General features: G+C 38.4%; 1 protein-coding gene and 1 long non-coding RNA gene across 2 annotated transcripts in view; both read left to right on the forward strand.

Moving 5' to 3' along the window:
- Positions 1–6,001: 6,001 nt before the first annotated feature.
- The window catches only part of LOC139356403 (uncharacterized), a 202,212-nt gene continuing 186,841 nt past the window's right edge, over positions 6,002–21,372 (forward strand). Inside the window, exon 1 of the long non-coding RNA XR_011608215.1 lies at positions 6,002–6,271. This is a non-coding gene — a long non-coding RNA (uncharacterized lncRNA). The remainder of the gene's footprint in view (positions 6,272–21,372) is intronic.
- Positions 14,273–21,256, forward strand: LOC105480071 (endogenous Bornavirus like nucleoprotein 1; the record flags this gene model as incomplete). The annotated part of the gene is given in 3 exon segments (XM_071070413.1): positions 14,273–14,924; positions 14,927–14,988; positions 14,991–21,256. Coding segments are annotated over 3 exon segments (1,116 nt in total), but the record flags the coding sequence as incomplete, so codon positions are not given.

Raw genomic sequence — 21,372 nt, forward strand, 5'->3', positions numbered from 1 at the left:
TTAACTCAAAATGGATTACAGACCTCAATATAAGACCTACAACTATAAAACTCTTAAAAGAAAACATAGGGGGAAGGCTTCATGGCATTGGATTTGACAATGATTTATGTATTTGTTTGAGTAGATATGACACCAAAAGCACAAGCAATAAAAGAAAATGTGGATAATAGACTACATCAAACTTTAAAATTTCTGTGCATGAAAGGATCCTATCAAAAGAGTGGAAAGGTAATTCTCAAGATGAGAGAAAATATTCACAAACTATGTATCTGATAAAGAGGTAATATCTAGAATATGGAAGGAGCTCCTAAAATTCAACAACCAATAGAAAACTAAACAGCCAAAAAATGGCCAAAGGGCTGGAGTTGACATTTCCATAAGAAGATGTACAAATGGCCAATAAGCACATGAAAAATGCTCAACATCATTAGCGCTAGGGAAATGCAAATCAAAACTACAGTGAGAACCACCTCACATACATTAGGATGGTTGTTATCCAAAAAAACATAAAATAACAGGTGTTGGTGACGATGTGGGGAAATTGGAACCTTTGTGCCCTGTTGATGGGAACTTAAAATTACATGGCTATCGTGGGAAAGCAGCAGGCGATTCCTCAAAAAATTGAAAATAGAATTATCACATGATTCAGTAATTCCACTTTTGAGCATATACCCAAAGAAATTGAAGACAGAATCTTGAAGAGCTATTTGTACACTCATGTTCATAGCAGTGTTATTCACAATACCCACAAAGTAGAAGCAACCCAGGTGCCCATAGAAACTTGGTAAATGATGAATGAATAAACAAAATGTGATAAACACACACACACACAATGGAACATTATTCAGCCTTAATAGGAGGGAAATTCTGACACATGCTACAACATGGAGGAACCTCGAAGATGTTATGCTTAAGTGAAATATATCACTCACAAAAGACAAATTGATGATTTGTATGAATTGTATAATTCTACTTGTATCAGGTACATAGACTAGTTAAATTCGTAGAGCTAGAAAGTAGAATGGTGGTTGCCAGTGACTGGGGGAAGGGAGAAATGGAGAGTTGTTTTTAAATGAGTATAGAGTTTCAGTTTTGTAATATCAAAAGAGTTTTAGGGACTGATTGTACAACAACATGAATGTACTAATTCTACTGAACTCTACCCTTTAAAATGGCTAAGATGGGACATTTTATGTTATGTACATTTTAATCACAATTAAAAATGAAAATATAAATTATTTTGCGGGGATTTTTCCCCCTTATTATGTAAGACAGTGTGATATTGAAGCAAGGATAGATAAGCAGACCAATGGAAACAATTCAGAACCCAGAAACAGATTTAAGCACATTTAATTAAAAAAGCAAGTTGAAGGCCAGGCCCAGTGGCTCACACCTGTAGTTCCAGCACTTTGGGAGGCCAAGGCAGGAGGATCAGTTGACGCCAGGAGTTCAAGACTGGCCTGGGCAACATAGAGAGACCCTGTCTCTACACATTAAAAAAAAAAAGAAAGGGGAAGGGAAAGGAGAGGAGGGGAGGGGAGGGGAGGGGAGGGAAGGGAGAAGGGAAGCCCTCAAGGAAGAGGAGCACAACTCCTGACTCCTTAAGTGATTTCCTTCCAAATAGTTCAGTATGGAAAGGAGAAAAGAGTAACTTTAAGTGAAGAAATCTGACAAGTACTACCTCAGCCAGGTGATCACGATCAATACCAACAGTGTTAAGTCATGTTGATGGTATGTACCCTTGATAGGATGTAGCTCTTTACCTCTGTGGTCTTCCTTCCAAAAATTTATATTCCCACTCTATTCACAATGAAAACAAATTTCAATAGAGGGTCATCCCACAAAGGGGTACCAAACCAAATCCTGATTCCTTTATATTTCCCCTAAATTTCGCTTTAAAACTGTACATTTATCTTGTTTTTCTATTCTACTCCTCATGTACTTTTCATAGGCAGCTAAAAACAAAAACAAAGCAAAATAAAAACAATTAGTACTTTCAACAGTGTGCTTATAAATATCCTCAGCCAGACCTATGAGAATTCCTTATGTACGTTTTCTGTTTTCCATGTTCCTGCAGAAGACATTTCACCACTGTCTTCTGTGGAGTTTGTACCTCCTGTTAATAAATTATAATATGTCCCCTTTCCTTCAGCCTCCAATAGCTATTTCATTACTCTCTTTTAAGCCTTCAATAATGGGCTCTTTAAGGACTTCCATCTCCTGCCTACCACCTGGTCCCAAAGGTAAGACTGCAAGTTTTTCTTTTTTTTTCTTTTCTTTTTTTTTTTTTGAGACGGAGTCTCGCTCAGTCGCCCAGGCTGGAGTGCAGTGGCGCGATCTCGGCTCACTGCAAGCTCCGCCTCCCGGGTTTACGCCATTCTCCTGCCTCAACCTCCCGAGTAGCTGGGACTACAGGCGCCCGCCGCCACGCCCGGCTAATTTTTTGCATTTTTTAGTAGAGACGGGGTTTCACTGTGTTAGCCAGGATGGTCTCGATCTCCTGACCTCCTGATCCGCCCGCCTCGGCCTCCCAAAGTGCTGGGATTACAGGCGTGAGCCACCGCGCCCGGCTGCAAGTTTTTCTTAAGGCAGATACCACTTCCAAATATCAGGTTCTGTCTTAGTTATCTGCTGTTGCATAATAAACCACCATAAAACTCAGTGAATAAAAACAACAACCTTTTTTTTTTATCATATGTCTTGGTTTTTTGATTTTTTAAAATTTTTTATTATTTGGTTTGAGATTGGGTCTTGCTCTGTTGCCCAGGCTGGAGTGCAGTGGCGTGATCCTAATTCACTGCAGCCTTGGCCTCCTGAGCTCAAGCCATCTTCCCACCTCAGCCTCCTAAGTAGCTGGGACCACAGGTGTGTGCCATCATGCCCAGCTATTTTTTAAAGTTTTTGTAGAGTCAAGGTCTCCCTACATTGCCCAAGCTGGCGTGGAACCTAGGACTGCATTTATTACCTGGCTTGTGAATGTGCCCACTCTAACTATGGCGAGTGGGGACGTGGTAACACTTTGGATCTTTTAGTATCAATGTGAATTCAAACCCTTGAAATGTCAGGAATTCCTCTTCCCCCAGTTCACCCACACAAATGGCTATATGTCCCTTTGGAAAAAGGACTGGGGACTCTATCATATATACTTGCTGTGGGTGATAGAATTCTTCCTGGGACCTGGTCTATCCTTCAGTCAGTGAGTTCCTAGCCTGAGTAGTGGCTCGGATCCAGAATTGAGGCAGAATATGGTCATTTTTATTGGGGTGATTGGTCTTAGTCTCCTGAAGATTCATGGTTGATTTCTTTTCTTTTCTTTTTGGAGATGGGGGTCTCACTCTGTTGCCCAGGCTGAAGTTCAGTGACTTGTGTCGTCATGGCTCGTGGCAGTCTCAAACTCCTGGGCTCAAGGGATCTTCCTACCTCAGCCTCCCAAGTGGCTTGGAGTACAGATGCATGCCACCATGCCTGGCTAATTTTTAAATTTTCTATAGGGATGTGGGGGTCTTCCTACATTTCCTGGGCTGATCTTGAAACAATTCTCTTGCCTCAGCCTCCCAAAGTGTTGGGATTACAGGCGCGAGCCACCACTCTTGGTCTCGATTTATCCTGATTGTATAATTTGAGTAATATGCTTATTGGCTGCTCATCCAAGATGTCCCTACAGATGCTATGTTCCATTAACCAACTTCACATCTCTGTGAGTCAGACACCTCTCCCTCTTTCAGTCCAAACTTGCCAGCCATTAGAATAATAGCCCACAATCTGCCCTTATCACTGCAGGACACTATCATCCCCATTATTATCAGGGAGCCCAGTTCTGTACCAGTATCCCCAATCTCAGCCCAAGCCACAGGGGACAGCCACACTGACCTTCACAGAGCTGCTGGTGCCCCTCATCCCGATGGCTTCATTGCTTTATTAAACAGTGTCCTCTGGCCCCTCCCACAGTCTATCATTGGTGAGTGGGTTTTCCAGCACTCAACAGGGTATATTCACTCTAGACTATTTTCCTAACCTTTCGATCCTTTATTTTCCTGTCTGTCATGGAAGTGCCAGCACTTTCTCTCACATAATGTGGCCATGTTTTCTACAAGCTTCTGAAATCTTGTAGTGTGTTGTCACCAGCTCCTAGGTTGCTTGTCAGGGTTAAATCCTGTTTCACAGGACAATGCTCTGTCTTGGTTGGCCCTCCTTTATTCAGCCTTATCTTGTACTCTCTTGGTTTGTGATGGTATATGTCAGCTTGGTCCTACATTTCCTTTTGAGAGCATCTCTTCCCTCTCTCAGGAGGCTGGCTCATGTTATGACTCAACCCTACTCATTTATCTGATGGCCAAAAGAGAAAGTAGAAGTGGATCTGAAAGGAGTGCTTGTGGCCTTGCAAGGCAGATGACTGCATCATCTTCAAGCAAGCAGGCTGTGCTGGCCTTTGACAGGATGAAGTGGGCCACTTCTGTAGGCCCAGAGTCTGGGCGGAACATGGGAATTCAAGATGCCCCCATGCCATGCCTTAAGGTCAACTTCTTCCCAACAGGCCCTCTCCTTATTCAACCTCTTCCGAAGCTCTGTTACTCTTATTGTTGAGGCTCGGGCTTGATTCTTAGCCTTTTTTGGTGTTGGCTCATAGATGAGAATCTCTTTATATGGTGTGGAAGAGGCCCTCTGACTTTCCTGCTTACGCTTAATTGGTGATTAATTAACCTCAGCCTTTCATTGTCTTCCTCTAGGGCATCCCCTGTTGTCAGCAGCAGCCAATTCCCTAATCCTTGTAATTACCACTTTTTCTCTCTCTCAAAATCCTAAAATACTTCATCTGCCAGTACATTCCCTTTTGCTGGTATCCAATGACTGCTCACACCGGGAACGTTTTAATACTTGCACCACTGTCTCATGCCAGAGGCATCCATGCTCCATCTATCCCCAGTGATGGGTCTTCAGTACCTGCCCGCCAGTGGGTGATCTGGCTGTGCCTGCAATCTCTCTCTCTTTTTTTTTTTTTTTTTTTTTTTGAGACAGAGTCTTGCTCTGTCGCCCAGGCTGGAGTGCAGTGGTGCAATCTCGGCTCACTGCAAGCTCTGCCTCCCGGGTTCACGCCATTCTCCTGCCTCAGCCTCCAGAGAAGCTGGGACTACAGGCGCCCGCCACCACGCCCGGCTAGTTTTTTGTATTTTTAGTGGAGACGGGTTTCACCGTGTTAGCCAGGATGGTCTCCATCTCCTGACCTCGTGATCCACCCACCTCGGCCTCCGAAAGTGCTGGGATTACAGGCACCTGCAATCTCATTTTAAAGCCACTTTTCTAGGATCACTTCCAGCACTAGCTGCTGCAGGTCAGATGCCCTGAGACTCTGAGATTTGCATGTAGGAGTTTATTGAAGAGTGCTCTCAGAAGCAACTCCTTTGAGGAAACCAGGGAGAAAATAGTAGTGAGCAGAGGAAAAAGCCGAACTGAGATGCAGCTGCATCAGTAGCCTCAGCTGGTTCCAGGGGGAGCATCGAGGCTGAAAGAGCATTCAGAGATGTATCAATCCAAGGCACCAGGGCTGGGTCTTTGAATCCCTGCATTGAACCCAGTCATTGGATTGTGGGCTGCCCTTGAAGAAGAGACATAAATGTATTGAGGCAACTTCCTTTAACCAAGGTCAATGCCAGAAAATGGATTCAGCTGTGAGCAATCAACAGCCAATAATTACTCCCAGCAACAGCCTTGAACCTGAAGGGGACCTGGGTGAGGGGCCATAGTATCCATGGGACAAGTCTCCTAGGAGTGGTTAGTTTTCTTATTATTTTTCCTTATATATATATATTATAAATATATATATAAATATATATATATAAATATATATATATATTATTTCTTCCTGTCTTTTTAGGTCATTGCTGTTTTTTTTTTCTTTTTTGTTACACATTTGGTTTGTATACTTTAATTTTTTAAAACACGGCAAAGTCATTAAGATTTATATTTAAAAGACAGAGATTTTGCCATGCAGTTATATGGTTTGGCTGTGTCCACCTAAATCTCATGTTGAATTGTATTCCCGACTGTTGAGGCAGGGACCTGGTAGGAGGTGATTGGATCATGGGGGTGGATTTCCCTCATGCAGTTCTCGTGATAGTGAGTGAGTTCTCACGAGATCTGATGGTTTAAAAGCGTCTGGCCGTTCCCTCAACCCTTGCTTTTTCTCTAGCTCCTGCTGCCTTGAGAGGAAGCTGCTTGTTTCTCCTTCGGCCATGATTGTAGTTTCCTGAGGCCTTCCCAGCCATGCGGAACTGTGAGTCAATTAAACCTCCTTTCCTTATAAATTACTCAGTCTCAGGTAGTATATTTATAGCAGTGTGAGAACGGACTAATACACGTAGTTATTCCTCTTTACATTATTTTCTAAATAGTCTGTATTTGTTGCTTGCTTTTTGACTTAGAAGTTATTTAGGAGAGACTTAATACTTAACCTTTTTCAAGTGGTTGTTTTTTGCAAAGTTAATTTTACGAATTTATGGTTATGTCATGGTGTAGTCAGAGAATGTAGCCAATATAGTATCTACTTTTGTCATTTATTAAAGTTTTCTGTTTTCCATTAAAAGTTTTGTTTCCATTTTTCTTGCATATACCAAGGAAGATACAAAATAACAATGCAGTTGAATCTGACAAACACATTGGTGTGTAATGAAATGCATAGTGTGCGGGATATATAGAAAAAGCAAAGGATATGTTTTTTCCTGTTTGTCTGTCTTTCTTTATATTACCAAAGTTCTTGGCACGTAAAAAAAATGAATATGAGAACAGTATGAAAGTGAAACGGTTCTCTTTATTCCTTTGTGCCTTTGCATACTGATCAGGGAAAAGCAACCAGGATAATAAGTTTTTGCATTGCTTTTCCTGAAATGTTGACTATTTACCAATAGATTTTAAAAATAATTTCTGAGGCCAGGCGTAGTGGCTCACACCTAAAATCCCAGCACTTTGGGAGGCTGAGGCTGGGGGATCACCTGAGTTTGGGACCAGCCTGGCCAACATGGTAAAACCTTGTCTCCACTAAAAATAGAAAAACTAGCTGGGCGTGGTGGCACGTGCCTGTAATCTCAGATACTCAGGAGGCTGAGGCAGGAGAATCACTTGAACCCAGGAGGCGAAGGTTGCAATGACAGAGCGAGACTGCCTCAAAAAAAAGAAAAAGAAAAAAATATATATATATGTTTTTTTATAAGTATGTATTTATTGCTTTAAAAATCAAGCAACAGAATTGTTTTTTATGAGTATGTATTTATTGCTTTAAAAATCAAACAACAGAATTGTTATTATAATAAGCGTGAGAGGGTTTCCCAGGCAACACTGGATTCTGATTGGCTAAGTTAAGGTAAAATGAAGCAGCGCACAAGTTTTGTGTTTTAGACTTGAGGCTCAAGTGTACTTACTTAGTTTTTGATCTCAATAAAATAATCTTAAGAAAAATCATACAACATTTTGATTATGTGGATTTTGGCAAAAAGGAGATGGAGTGGACATAGGGCAAGAAGTACTTCATGATTCTTGATTAAACTTCCAGTGTTTTGAAAATCAAGTTAAAATTTCTGAAATCTTATACTCTAATTGTATTAGCACAATTTATAAATTACTGCAACTTTTCACTAAAATCCTGTCCTTCCTCAGTCTTCGTTGTATTATATATGTAACCTATATTTTCAGGAGAGTTTCGTGTGCCAAACTACCAATGATGAGAGTTACATATTTCAAAGAAATATTCTAAGTTTTTCAAATAAAACCACAAGTAAATTACCCATTGTACATAGAATGTTGCCACCTAGGTATTTTTTCAAAAGAATAGAAAGTATTCTCATTTTGATGCAGTAGCTTGTTTTCCTTAAAGAAATTGTTGCCCTGTTTAAGTCTGTTGGTGATAATTCAAAGTAGGTTATATATTATCTTTAGTTTTAAAATACTTAACAAATCTAGATTGAAGCAGTTTGAAGACTAAGTGTTTACTGTAAATATAGTTGTAAAATAGAGTAAAGGAAAAATACATCACATATATGGATTGAGGTATATGTTATCACTAATTTTTTTTTTTTTTTGGTAATTAGTTAGTACATGCCAGATGAGGTGTCCCTAAATTGGGTTTCACTGAATGACTTTTATTGGGGTAAAAAAAATCATAGAAGTACAGTCACCTGCAGATAAAATATTGAAACACTGAGTTTGAAACTCTTCTCTGAGTATCTTGTTCTCATTATGGCATAAACCACACATCATATTGTGTTTTACACTGTTGTTACTATTTTATTTTTCTTAGATATTAAGAAAAATTTAAGTGTAGTTTATTAAAGATAATTTGAAAATATAAAAAAGAAAATAGTTAAATGTAGTTCTAACAATATTATGCATATAATTTTGTACTATCATTTTCTCTTGATATCTTGTACTAATTTTCCCATATTAATATGTAAAATATTTTTCACTGCTGTGTAATATTTCATCTAGTATGTATACCACAGCACACTTAACTATTCCACTATCACTAAACATTTAAGATGTTTCATTTCTTCATGGTCATATATAATGCTGAAATGAGGGTCTTTGTATATAATGATTTTTTTCTTTCATATTTGGGAAGAATTTCTTGTGTGACGTTTTTATAAGCTACACCACTGAGGCAGAGTATTAATATATTTAGAGTTCTTGATATCTGTTGCTAAACTGCCTTCAAAAAAGGCAGTATCAATTTGCACTCCCAATGACAATATATGAGAATGTCTGTTTTGCCATACTTGTAGCAGCAGTGAGAATTGTCAAAACTATTTTCTAGTTACTTTGATAAAAATATTAATACTGTCTCCTTATTGCTTTAATTTGTATTTCTTTGGTTATTAGCAATGCTGATAATTTCCTCAAGTTTGTTAACTTGCTTTCTTCTGTGATTTGGCTGGACACACTTTAAAAAAGCATCTTTATAATAAAGCTACTTATAATGTACAGTGATATCATATAGATAGTATTGTGATAATATATTATACATTGTGTATTGATATAACACACACCATACAATTCACCCATTTAAAGCAAACAGTTAAATGATTTTTTAATATATTCATAGGGTTGTGCAACCATCACCACAATTAATTTTACAACATTTTCATCACTCCAACAAGGAATCATGTACCTATTATCAGTCACTCCTTATTTCCCCCCAAACCCCTTTACAGACCTAGGCAACCACTTATCTCTACTTTCTGTCTCTATATGTCTACTTATTCTGGATATTTTATATAAATGAAGTCACACAATATATGATCTTTTGTGACTGCCTTCTTTCATGTAGCGTAAGTTTTCAAGGGGTAACCATGTTGTAGCTTAAAACAGTGCTTCTTGATTGCCTAATAACATTTTGTTGTACAGATGTAAGTCATTTATCAATTTATCAGTTGATGGATATTGGAGTTGTTTCTGCTTTCTGACTGTTATAAATAATGCTTCTACAAACATTTATGTACAAGTTTTGGGGTGGACACATATTTTCATTTGTCTTGGGCCTACAACTAGGAGTGTAGTTGGTGGGTCCTATGGTAACTCCATGCTGAGTATTTTGAGGAATTGCCGGAGTGTTCATACATGCTTTTATGCATGTTAATCTATTGGTGTCTTGGTGCTGTTCTTATAGATTTGCATGAACTCTTTATATAAGGTCAGTGTTAACCTTGTATACTTGCAGAAAGTATTTTAATCCCCATATTGCTTGCCTTTAATTTGGGTAATGAATTTTGTGTGCAAATATTTTTCAGTTCTACATTGTCAGTTCAGTCAATATTTTATTTTGTAACTGGTTTCATTGTTACTAAGCTTTTTAAAAAACCATTCCTTGGCTGGGCAAGGTGATACATGCCTGCAGTCCCAGCTACTCAGGAGGCTGAGGAGGAAGGATTGATTGAGCCCAGGAGGTTGCAGCTACAGTGATCCATGATGGTGCCACTACACTCCAGCCTGGGCGACAGAGCGAGTCCCTGTCTCAAGAAACAAAAAACAAAAAACAAAAACCCTATTCCTCTGAGGAGTTTGAGCCATATTAATGTTTATTTTCTTGTAATTTTCTATATTCTTTAAAAATACTTCATTACTTTATTTAGGTTATTTGGGTGGATGGTGTCAGATTAACATTAAAATGGATTTTTACTCCCAATTATCTAACCAGTTGTACCATTACCATTTTTCTTAACACTTCCTCTCTTCCCTGCTGAATTTGTCTTGATACTGCCTTTTTATTGATTATTAATTTTTTTTTACATGTTCTAATGTCTGTTTTGGTCAGCATGCCTATTCCTGCACCAGGACCACATTGTTTAAATTATTGAAGGTTTAGAATATGTTTTGTACCCAGGAAAACAGCAATATTTCCTTCAACCCAGCACCTCATATTTAATAATCGTTTTCAAAAATTTCTTAGTGACTCTTATTTTTTTCCAGATGGTTCCCAGCTTTTTCCAAAGTTTTGTTATGTTTTCTAAATACCGTTGGAATACTTATTGTGCTTGCATGAAACGCTCAGTTAAACTTTAAGAGACTTGACATTTTAATAGCAGCAAATTTTGTCATCCAGGAACCTGGTATATCTCTCTGGTTATAGTTTTTTGAAAAAGCTCAGCCAAGTCTTATACTCATTTTATGCAAATCACATATGGTTTACTCCCCACTGGAGCAGATCCAGGTTCTGAGGGGCCCAAAGCTTATATGATTTTGGGGGGTTTTCTTAAAGAAAATGAATACAAAATTACAAATACAAAATTAGGTACCTAATCTTGGAAGGAGCCTGGGCAAGCAGTGGGCTCTGGGGCTGCCTTTATTTTCTAGGCAGTTGGCCTCTTTTCACAGGTATGTCTTTGCTGATCTTGTTATTATATATTTGTAATATATTATCTTGTGTTCCCATAGGAATTAAAGAATCTATGAACTAAACTTAGAAAATACTTTGAAAAAATCTGTTTTCTACTTTTCCATTTTGGAATTTCTATACAAATAATCTTACTATATGTGACTAGCAAGAACTTTATATCATCTTCTATAATATTTTTTCTACATCTTAAACTTGTTGAGAAAAGGATCCATATATTGAAGATCATTAATAAATGTTTTTAGTGATGACTACTAACCTAAATAAAGGAGTGTATTTACTGAGGCCATAGCTAGATGAATTTGCTCCTCACCAAGTTTCATGCTTCAGATGCAACATAATTTTGCCCATAATGCAGAGTGTAGGCTACAGACCTGTATATATAGAATAACATAACTTGCATCATAGACTGGGTTTTTAATACAACCTTTTTTTTTTCTTTTAGAGACAGGATCTCACTCTGTTGCCCAGGCTGGAGTGTAGTGGTACGATCATAGCTCACTGTACCTTTGAGCTCCTGGAGTTAAGCAATCCTCCTACCTCAGCCTCCAAAGTAGCTAGGACTGCAGGTGTGTGCCACTATGCCCAGCTAATTAAAAAAAAAAAAAAAAAGTATTTATTTATTTTTCTTTTAAGAGACATGGCGTCTTGCTATGTTGCCCAGGCTGGTCTCGAACTCTTGCACTTAAGGAATCCTCCCACCTTAGCTTCCTGAATCACTTAAGATTACACGCACAAGGCACCACATCCAACTTTACTATAGTTTTAATGCTGTGAACTCAGAGTATATGTATAAAGACTTCAACAGTTTTCATTCTAGAAATTATTCAAGAAACTATGTATTTCACCTGGTTTCTTGGATCAAAAATAGCCAAATGAGAAGAAAAGCTTCCTAATTAAATAGTCCTGAACATAAGTTAATGACTAGATTTAAAGAGTCTCGCTAGGGATTTATTCTATTTACAAAACAAAAAATATTAGAAAGGTTATTTAGTATATGTATCCTACTACTACTACAGCATTTTATAAGATAAGGGATCTAATTTTCACAGGTCATTTGAAAATTGCATATTTTAGAAATTTCAGAAGATACATCATTTATCATTTCTGTTTTACTCTTCGATGTTTTTGAATTCTAATATAGAGATTGTGGGACAACAGAAGAATGGACAGTTCAACTTATTAGTTAAATTAACTGTCACCTTTGTAGCTGATACATATTTTGGAAAACTCACAAAATCCTGTAGTACCCAAAGCATCCCACCAAGTGCTTTAGAGGTATGCAACACATTGTGGTTTATGGCACTGAGAACACCAACCCTAGTCCCTAATTATCCAAATAATCAAGAATACGGGGACGTTTTTAGTTAAGACCTTTGGTTTTAATAACCGAAGATACCTATTCACAATAAAGAATTCTCAGATAATTGTGATTATAACTGCTAGTTAAGTTTAGTTGCATATTAACTAAATGTTTGAGACATGGGATTAAGAAGGGACGTGGTAAAACACAAGCAGCTTTAAGTGATTTAATTAGCACACCAAAAAGGTGGAGGGAAAAGCTCACAGGCTCACCTTAAATTGTTTTCAGGCCAGGTGCGGTGGCTCATACCTGTAATCCCAGCACTTTGGGAGGCGGTGGCGATGGGGTGGGATGAGGCCGGATTACTTGAGGTCAGGAGTTAGAGACCATCCTGGGCAAAGTGACAAAACTCCGCCTCTACAGAAAACAAACAAAAATTAGATGGGCATAGTGGCAAGTACCTGTAGTCTCAGCTACTTTGTGGGGTGGGGCAGGAGGATCACTTGAACAGGGAGGTCGAGGCTGCTGTGAGCAGAGATTGCGCCACTGCACTCCAGCCTGGGTGATAAAATGAGACCCTGTCTAAAAAAAAAATTGGTTTTTGTTAACATGATTTAATACCTATTAGATTTTGTCTTTGTCTAAACATAAGGAAATAACAAAAACCCTATACTTTATATGTGCTTTCGGAATTGGGAACCACAGAAAAATCCATGAAGGTTTAGGATGTTTTCAAGTGTGTGGAGGTTTTGAACATTTCTTTTCATAAATCTCACCTTTTTCCACCTCCAAATGGACTTTTGAGGAATAAAAATGGATTACTGTGAATTAATGCAAAGAAAAATATTTATTGAGATGCACAACATACCACCCAGATCAAAAGCCTATAGTTGGAACAAGACAGTTAAAAACATGACAAAACATAATAACCTTTCATTGCATTAAGAGGCGAGAAAAGAAAGAAATGAATGACCGTGTAATGTTCTATCCCTTCCAGTGGAGAACTTCTGCATGGAATATTGTGATTAGCATGGTGATTGTGTCAGCTTTAAGCTTTTATCACTGTCTAGGTTTTAAAGCAGGGCATGCAATATTGTATCTTAAAAGCACTTTAATTTTTAAAAACCCCAGAGAGCCTTTAAGTGAGACTTAATTAAAATTCAAATCAACCTTAGATGTATGTCCAAGACAGTTTTCAAAAGACCTGTACAACCTATGTTCCTTTGATTCCATTCCCTTTCCAGTGTTATCTCCAGTTGCTCTGGGCAGCACACACTTGGCCAGCGAGTTTGGAAATTCATGAGGGCATTCTGGGGTTGACACAATGATTTGATATAGGGTATCACTGACACTTAGAGGAGGGGACCAGGTTTGCCTGATGGCCCCAAAGCTTGATTTGGTTCTGCACAATGAAAAATGTTCCGGCCCTGCTAGTTTCAAAAGATGCCCTGAACAATATCCTATGACAAATATGGCAGTAGTACTTTTAATACAGATCTAAGTCAGCAGCCTTCCATGTGAAGGAATATCGAAAAGTTTTAAAAGAAGCTACACAAAAGGGCTCCTTACTTAGGAAAAAGTCCTTATGTAGAGGAAAGCTTAAACGACATAAAGATATTGCATAAGAATCATCAAACAACTTACTCTTTCTGTGGATCCTGGCTTTGTTAGAAGTTTTGTTTTGTTCATTATAGGGGGTTTTATTGGCATTAATTTGATGTTTTAAAGGTTGACATTACAATATTACTGATCTTGAGGATTGAGTTTAAATTTAAGGAACCCTTAAATTTTGTGCTCGAAATCAGTGGTTGACTCGACTCTGTTGGCATAGCTCTGGTGTTCACAGTTTACAGGGGAAAGGATTTTAATGCAGCTGCACATTTATTGCAAAAGCAAGAAAAATCAAAATTATGTTGTGTAATTGAGGAGATTTGGAAATTACTAGACTAAAAAACTGAATATTACTAAGAAGTAAATGAAATACAGAAGTCACGATACATTAATAAATGTTATTTTAAAAATATTTTGTATTATTGCCATTCTCTGTATTTTTTTAATGCAATACAAAATTGTGTGAAAATCACAAACAATCACCCACAATATCCCGCCCAAGAAAGAACCCATAGACCAGCAGCCCACAAGACAATACAATGGATGGGAGCAGCTTCCATTACTTTCAAGGGAGATTTGAGCTCTCTGGGAAGAGCAGACAGTATCCAGCAGATGCATTGGAGCCCCAACCTGGCATTGGAGATGTCAAGGACATTGAAAAAGCAAGAAAGTCTATGCTAGACCCAGCACACAGATCTCATTTTCACCTTACAACCCCAAGCTTAGTATTTTTGTGTTTTATATTCGATGGATTACGCAAGGCACTACTCAGTATTGGTGTGAGCAAAAGGTCTAATATTGTGATTGGGAATGAGAACAAGGAAACAGATACTCTTTATGCTAGCAAATTCGAAGATGTTATGCCTAACTTCACCGCCCTTGAGATGTCATCAGTTCTCCGTCACTGCTGTGATCTTCTGATAGGCGTTGCTGCTGGATCGAGTGACCCGATATGCACCAACAGCCTCCAAGTACAGAGACAATTCAAGGCAATGATGATATTCATTGGAAGACATTTGCATGGTAAAAGTGCTGATTTATTAATTAACTATAATGCAGGGCCAGCTATATATTGGATCAACTCAAGACCATGGGTTGGAGGATTAATGTTCACATTTCTATTCGGAGAATTTGAATCCCTGCATGTGAGCTACTTGATCAAGTTAAAGTAGTTGCCAACAAAGCACAGATGACGACACTACACTGTGCTACTACACTGTGGGAATGTTCCTGGATCAGTGCATGGATGGTTCCATTGCTTTACCTGCTGTTGTGTCTGAGATTCCAGTTTTTGAGCAGAAGAAAGCACTGGTTAAAAGGGCACTTGGAGATTTCTTTGAATTTGGGGGTGTACTTCGCCACCCTGTTATTCGGGAGCTATCACCAAGAATGTTCCCAAACCTAGCAACAGCAGCAAACTACTGGGCCAAAAGAAGGAATCCCACATTTTCTGGATTTGAAGCCCTTGACTTTATACCAGGATCAACTATTACACTCCATCTAGTTTGAATGACATCTGCTCGGAAAATCTCCAGAGGAAGTGACATGGATCCATATACACTTAACATCCTTCGCGGGTACGGGAGTTTGGGATTTGACTAACAAATACGTGAACTAATCCTTGTATTTACATATAAAAAGAAATTATGTGAAAATCACATTCTAAAATTATCTGAGTGTTACCTATTGTTTTCAATCTTGGTCTGATATGTCTCTGACATCTATTGTAACTTCTCTATAATCTTTTATTTACTTCTTTAAAAGAATCCATCCAATATTCTCTGGCCACTGAAAGATGTGATCTCCAAAGTCTTTTTAAGTACTGGAGGCTAAGAATATGCTTTGACATGTGGTAGAATTTTGAAATAATTGAAATGTTTTCTGTAGTCACATGCGTTTTTAAATTTTATTCTTTATAGATAAGGCCCAGATCGTTTTTGAGATTATTGTATTTCTTCTCTAATTTGTCTTGATGATTTTTTATAATTATGTTGAAATAAATCTGATGCATTATTTATCCTAGCACAATTTTTTGTTATGGTTCTGGTGTTCTCCTGTACCTCTGTTCATTTCAGGAGATCTCTTTTATGGAATGACTTATTATCTTTTCTTAAGTCAAAATGTAATCATTAAGTCAGTGCAAGGATCTGGCTATTTTAATGGATCTTGTAGTGTAGTCATATCTGAGCATTTACATATTGAAATACATGGTATGAATTATTTTCCTTTTAGTTCTCTGTTAAACTGTTGAGATGCTATTTTCATTTCTAAAACATTGTTTATGTAGTTAGATTATATCACCCAGGAATTTCATTCCCAAATATGTAATGGATTATGTTTCCAAAGGTGGCCATAGCAATATCTCCCATTCCACATCTATTTTCTTTCTGCAGACCAAGCCAGGTGTGCGGTGGCGCGATCTCTGCTCACTGCAACTTCCGCCTCCCAGACTCAAGCGATTCTCGCGCTTCAGTCTCCCAAAAAGCTGGGACTACAGGCGCACGCCCAGCTAATTTTTGTATTGCCCAGGTTGGTCTCGAAGTCCTCGGCCTCCCAAAGTGCTGGGATTACAGGTGTGATCCACCGCGCCCGCCCCACATGTACATCGAATATAACCGCCATTTCAACATCAAGAGGTGGGATCTGTTTTCCCTTTCCTTGAATGTGGGCTGGTCCTGTGACCTGTTTTGGCAATAGAATGCAGTGAAATAATGTTGTGTAAGTTTGGGGCTTGGCCTTAAGAGGCTTGCAGCTTCCACCTTTGCTTCCAGGAATGCTCTTTCTTTGAACCTTGCTGCCATGCTACCAGGAAGCCCGAGAAGCCACATGAGAGGTTGACCTGGAAGAAAAGGGTGGTCCTAGGCCAGCAGCCCCAGCTGAGCTCCGGATTAGCAGCCAGTGCCAGCTCAGTTATGTGAGTGAGGCCACTTTGACTTCTTAGAGGCCCAGAGCCCCAGCTGCCGTTACTTTGTCAAGCAGAACTGCCCAGTCAACCCACAGAATCATTGCTGTGGGTTGGATGGTTTAGGATGCTGTTTAGGATGGTTTATTTCACTCGGTAGATAAAATAGGCTATCAAAGGGAGTCATTACAGCATAATCCTTATAAAAAAGAGTTGTTAAATCAGACATTGTTGAGAACCACTGTCACAGACAGTAAACACGTTCCCCTTATGACTTTTAAAAGGTTCAACAACTTGCCAAGATTTTTTTTCCCTAACAATAGATCACTTGGATTAAAAACCAGTCAGTTCCCAGATTTAAAAAGACAATAAGGCAGAAACTTGCTACATCAATTTCTGAATTTTTATTATTCTCTCTCATTTTAAGAGGGAAATTCATTATTTTCTATCGGAAGGTAAAAAACGTGGCTAGAGTTAACTGTGAGACAGTGGTTGCCATCGTATGAGTCAAAAACTGGTGAAATTTCTCCAACTCTATGCTTACCAATCATTGTGTGCTAATTCTCAAATGTATACAGATGTCGTTATGATTAGAAAAATACAAATTCACTCAAAAGCACCACTAATTTTATAGTTTCTTTTTTGGTCATTATATAATTTTCAGTTGTGGAGGGATCTGAACATTAAAACAGAGTTCTCATACTTGAAATATTGGGAAACCCACTGCTGGAGGTCCCTAAATCCAGCCGCTAATGAATTTGTAGCTGCTAGTATTCCTTCAGATGAATCACTCTCTTCTCTCTATTTGGTTTCTGGATCTTGAAATCATTTGGTTTCTCACAGTAAACTGAACAATGGACTAGGAAAAGAAATTCCATAGAAAAGTTAGATTAGAACTTTTAGTGGCATTTTGTAGGGCAACATAGACTTTCATTAACCATCATGAAGGAATTGCCTCATGGAGCCATTTTTAGAAAGCACAGACTTTTGTCTGTGGTTTCTGGGTTGGTGGAGGTCACTGTGTTGGTGGAGATACAAGTAACTGGGAGTAAATGGAAAAGCTAGTGGTTGTACACGAATGAATAAAAATTCATAGTAATTTATGGTATTTGAATTGAATGCTGTACACAAATAAGGATATATTCTGGAAGTCCTAAGTCAGGAAATGATGTTTATTGAATCTGAGTATACCTTTAAGTATTTTAAATAACCTTTTAAACATTTTATTCTTCATATTTTTCAAAGAATTTTCCTGACTGTTATCTACCTCACGAGTGTCTTGAGGATCTACTGAGATATTATTCTCCCCACTTATAGACCAGGAGGCTGAGGGCACAAAGAGGTGAAGTTATTTGGCAACAGTCCGAGGTGAATTGCAGATCCTGGAGAGCGGCTCAAGTCTGTGAGCCCTCATTTAGTACTTTTAGAGGAAATGTGATCTTTAAGATCAAAGATTTATAAAACGCCTGTTCTTATCAAGCACGGACACTAGATCTACCAACCCTTATGGAGATTAGCTTGATGTCATTAGCCAGGGAGAACTTGCTCCAATACCAGAGAGTGGGTGGGGGAGGGGGACACACACACATGAAACAAAGTGAAAGCATCACTATATTCACTTGCATATTAAAGTGATTTCATATACTTATTGTTCTTCTTTGTTACAGGTGACTGACATTTTCTTATAATCGAATAGAGTGAATGAATAAAAATGTCTTTAGAGATCTATTACTGCTATCGTCATTAATCTGTAACATACAATTTAAGCAAAGTGTGCTTACTGTGTAATTCATTTTAAAGGCAATTCCTGTAGCTTTCCTCTCAACTAGTCTGCCATCACCAAGCATCTAGGTGGACCCTAGAACTACCAATGTTGACCTTCAATTGAGTATTTGATGCATTTTAAATGGTTTTTACCCATAATTTAAACATAGACCAACATAGAAGTTTAACAGTGTAAGAGAAAGACTGAGGTTTAAAATAACTATGTTGAGATTCTCTGGTGTAAAAAAACTGGAGGACTGTTTTGAGTTAATTTGCATAAATATTGGCAGAAACTTTAGCTATCATTGATCAGCAGGTGTTTGCATTTTTAAAATCTTATAAATGTTGGTGTTCAATGCAAATCCTTTAAGTTTTAAATTTTGCTAACCAAGATTTAACAGTAGGGAGAGGAGAAGGAGGAAGTAAAGAAAAACTGCTGTCCATTTTCATCACTCTTTCATAAAAGGTGGGACTCAATTTCAAAATAGAGGACAGTTGTTTAAATTGAGAAAAGTTGGCTTCATGGACAGCTGTTACACAGCCCTTCTTTCCTTGCTATGCTGTGGACTGGTGGAAATTTAATGACAGAGGGAAGTCGCTTAACATGCCTGCACTGGGAACCACAAACCTAAGCCAATCTCTTTGTTTTATGGATGAGCAAATTAGAATTCCTGTCCATGGATATCTAAACATACTTTAAGAAGCTCAGTAAGGCTGATGCATGAGTGTTTTTTTTTTTTTTTTTTTTTCTGAAGACAGCTTCATTCTCTGCTTGTGCTGGCCAAAGCCCCTTAGAGATCATGTACCTAGAAAGGCCCAGTCATCATTTCCAGTAGCCATTAGAGTTCCTTGATTGTCATGTCAAAAAACGATGCTATTTTTTCTGGTAAATAATGGCTTCTTTTCCTTTATATTGTTGCTGGAGTAGTCAAAAAAATTTAATTTCTCTGATCTGAAATCTGAGTGTTCTGGCTACTAATGTCATTCATCAGAAAAGTGAGGCCACTAATTAATATTAGGTAGGAGCATAAATGGAATTTGGGACACATTTTTATAATTTGTTCACCAGGCATGTAAGAAATTTTATGATATTTACATTTTCCCAGTGCCATATCTCTTGTTATAACTTCTGAAGTCCATAGAACTTTGTTTTCTTAATGTTTTTACCCTGGAATTTTCAAGATTTGCATGTATAAGAAGGAAAAAAATCTCTTGAAATCGGACATTATCGCCAATCTCTTGTCTCTGATTTTTCATTGCCGTTTCATTTTCTTTGTCCCTTCTTGCTCATTTTCCTCTACTTCACTCCTCCCAACACATTCCTACTCCTAGAGAAAGTTTCTAAAACACATCTTTGGAAATTCCAGTTTACCTTAATTTCAGCTGAGGAGTTGCATTGTTTTTGTATGCTGGGAAGTACCATTATACAAATACCATTATAATGCTGTCAATCATTTACATTCTAGTATGAATAAGTTCCCAGGCACATTTGTTCCGTACACCCCACTACCCCATCTAGTTTCTGGAGGGACCATGAAGATAATGGATATTGGAAAAGGGTGCCATCAAGTGGGGAAAATGGCAAAAGAATGGGTAAGCTAAAAGCATTCGATGTGAATCTCATCAGCTTTACAGTTTTGCTTAGGACTAGGTGTTGTCCCCACTTAAAAAAAAAAATCCATTCTAATTAGTTAATCAGACTTACCTGCAGATAACTTTGAATAGACAAAAGAGAAATGGGTATGATGATATTTTTTAAAAAAATACCCAATCATGCTTTACAAACAATCAGCACAAAGGCTTCCGGTTAAACATGGTGGATTGAACAGATGCATTTATATATGTTCCCTCTGTAAACCACACTAAAATGATACTAAAGGATTAAAAAAGAACAAGGAGAATGGCAGAAGAAATGACAACAGACGAAAGATGTCAACGGAGATGGAAGATCAGGAAAGCAAAATGAGGGATAACTAATTTAGTGGCATGAATATGATGCCCAAGACCTTGGGTGAGGAGCCAGCCAAAAAAGCCACTTCTCTCTGCAGAACCCCAGAAAGCCACAGGAATTTGTAGGAAGCAGAAACCTCTAAAACAGGGAGTACAAAGTGGCACTGACATTCAAAGAATTATTTGAAAGGCTTTGGGCTTCCAGATTACCTCCTTCCCCTTTCAGGGCTTGGCGGCTACCTTTCCTCAACCCCTCAGAAGGTTGGAGGTTTGCTTTGGGGAGTGTGTGAATCAATTCAAGATAGAGACAGAAAAAAACCAAGCAAAATAAAATATCTGGGAAAACTTATACAACCCTATGTGACTTCGCTGTGCAGATTTATGGTTGTAATTATGAATCATAGAAAGTTGATTCATTATGCTGTAACTATAATTGGGGGGAAGTAAAGTGGTTTGCTTGTTTGGTAGGGGTGGGTAGGTAAGAAATCTTGACTTTCCATAGGAAAAAGTCAAAAGACAATATTAAGAACAAGAACAACAACAAAAACCCCCACAAGAAATAGAATAGCTGGGTGCCATGGCTCACGCCTGTAATCCCAACACTTTGGGAGGTCAAGGCAGGAGGATTGCTTGAGCCCAGGAGTTAAAGACCAGCTTGGGCAATGTAGTGAGACCTCATCTCTACAAGAAAAATTTAAAAATTAGTTTGGTATGGTGGCTCATGCCTGTAGTCCCAGCTACTTAGGAAGCTGAGGCAGGAAGATTGCTTCAGCCCAGGAGTTCCAGGCTGCAGTGAGCTATGATCTTGCCACTGTACTTCTGCTGGGGTGATGGAAACCCTGTCCCTTAAACGAAACAGGAAGGGAGAGGGGGAGGGGAGAGGAGGGAAGGGAGGTAGGAAGGCAGGAGAAGGGGTTATTTTGAAATACAGTAATATAAATTAGAAGAAACAGCCGCTTCTATGGA

This window comes from Macaca nemestrina, chromosome 9 (genome assembly GCF_043159975.1).
Source record: "Macaca nemestrina isolate mMacNem1 chromosome 9, mMacNem.hap1, whole genome shotgun sequence".
Taxonomy (NCBI): Eukaryota; Metazoa; Chordata; class Mammalia; order Primates; family Cercopithecidae; genus Macaca; species Macaca nemestrina.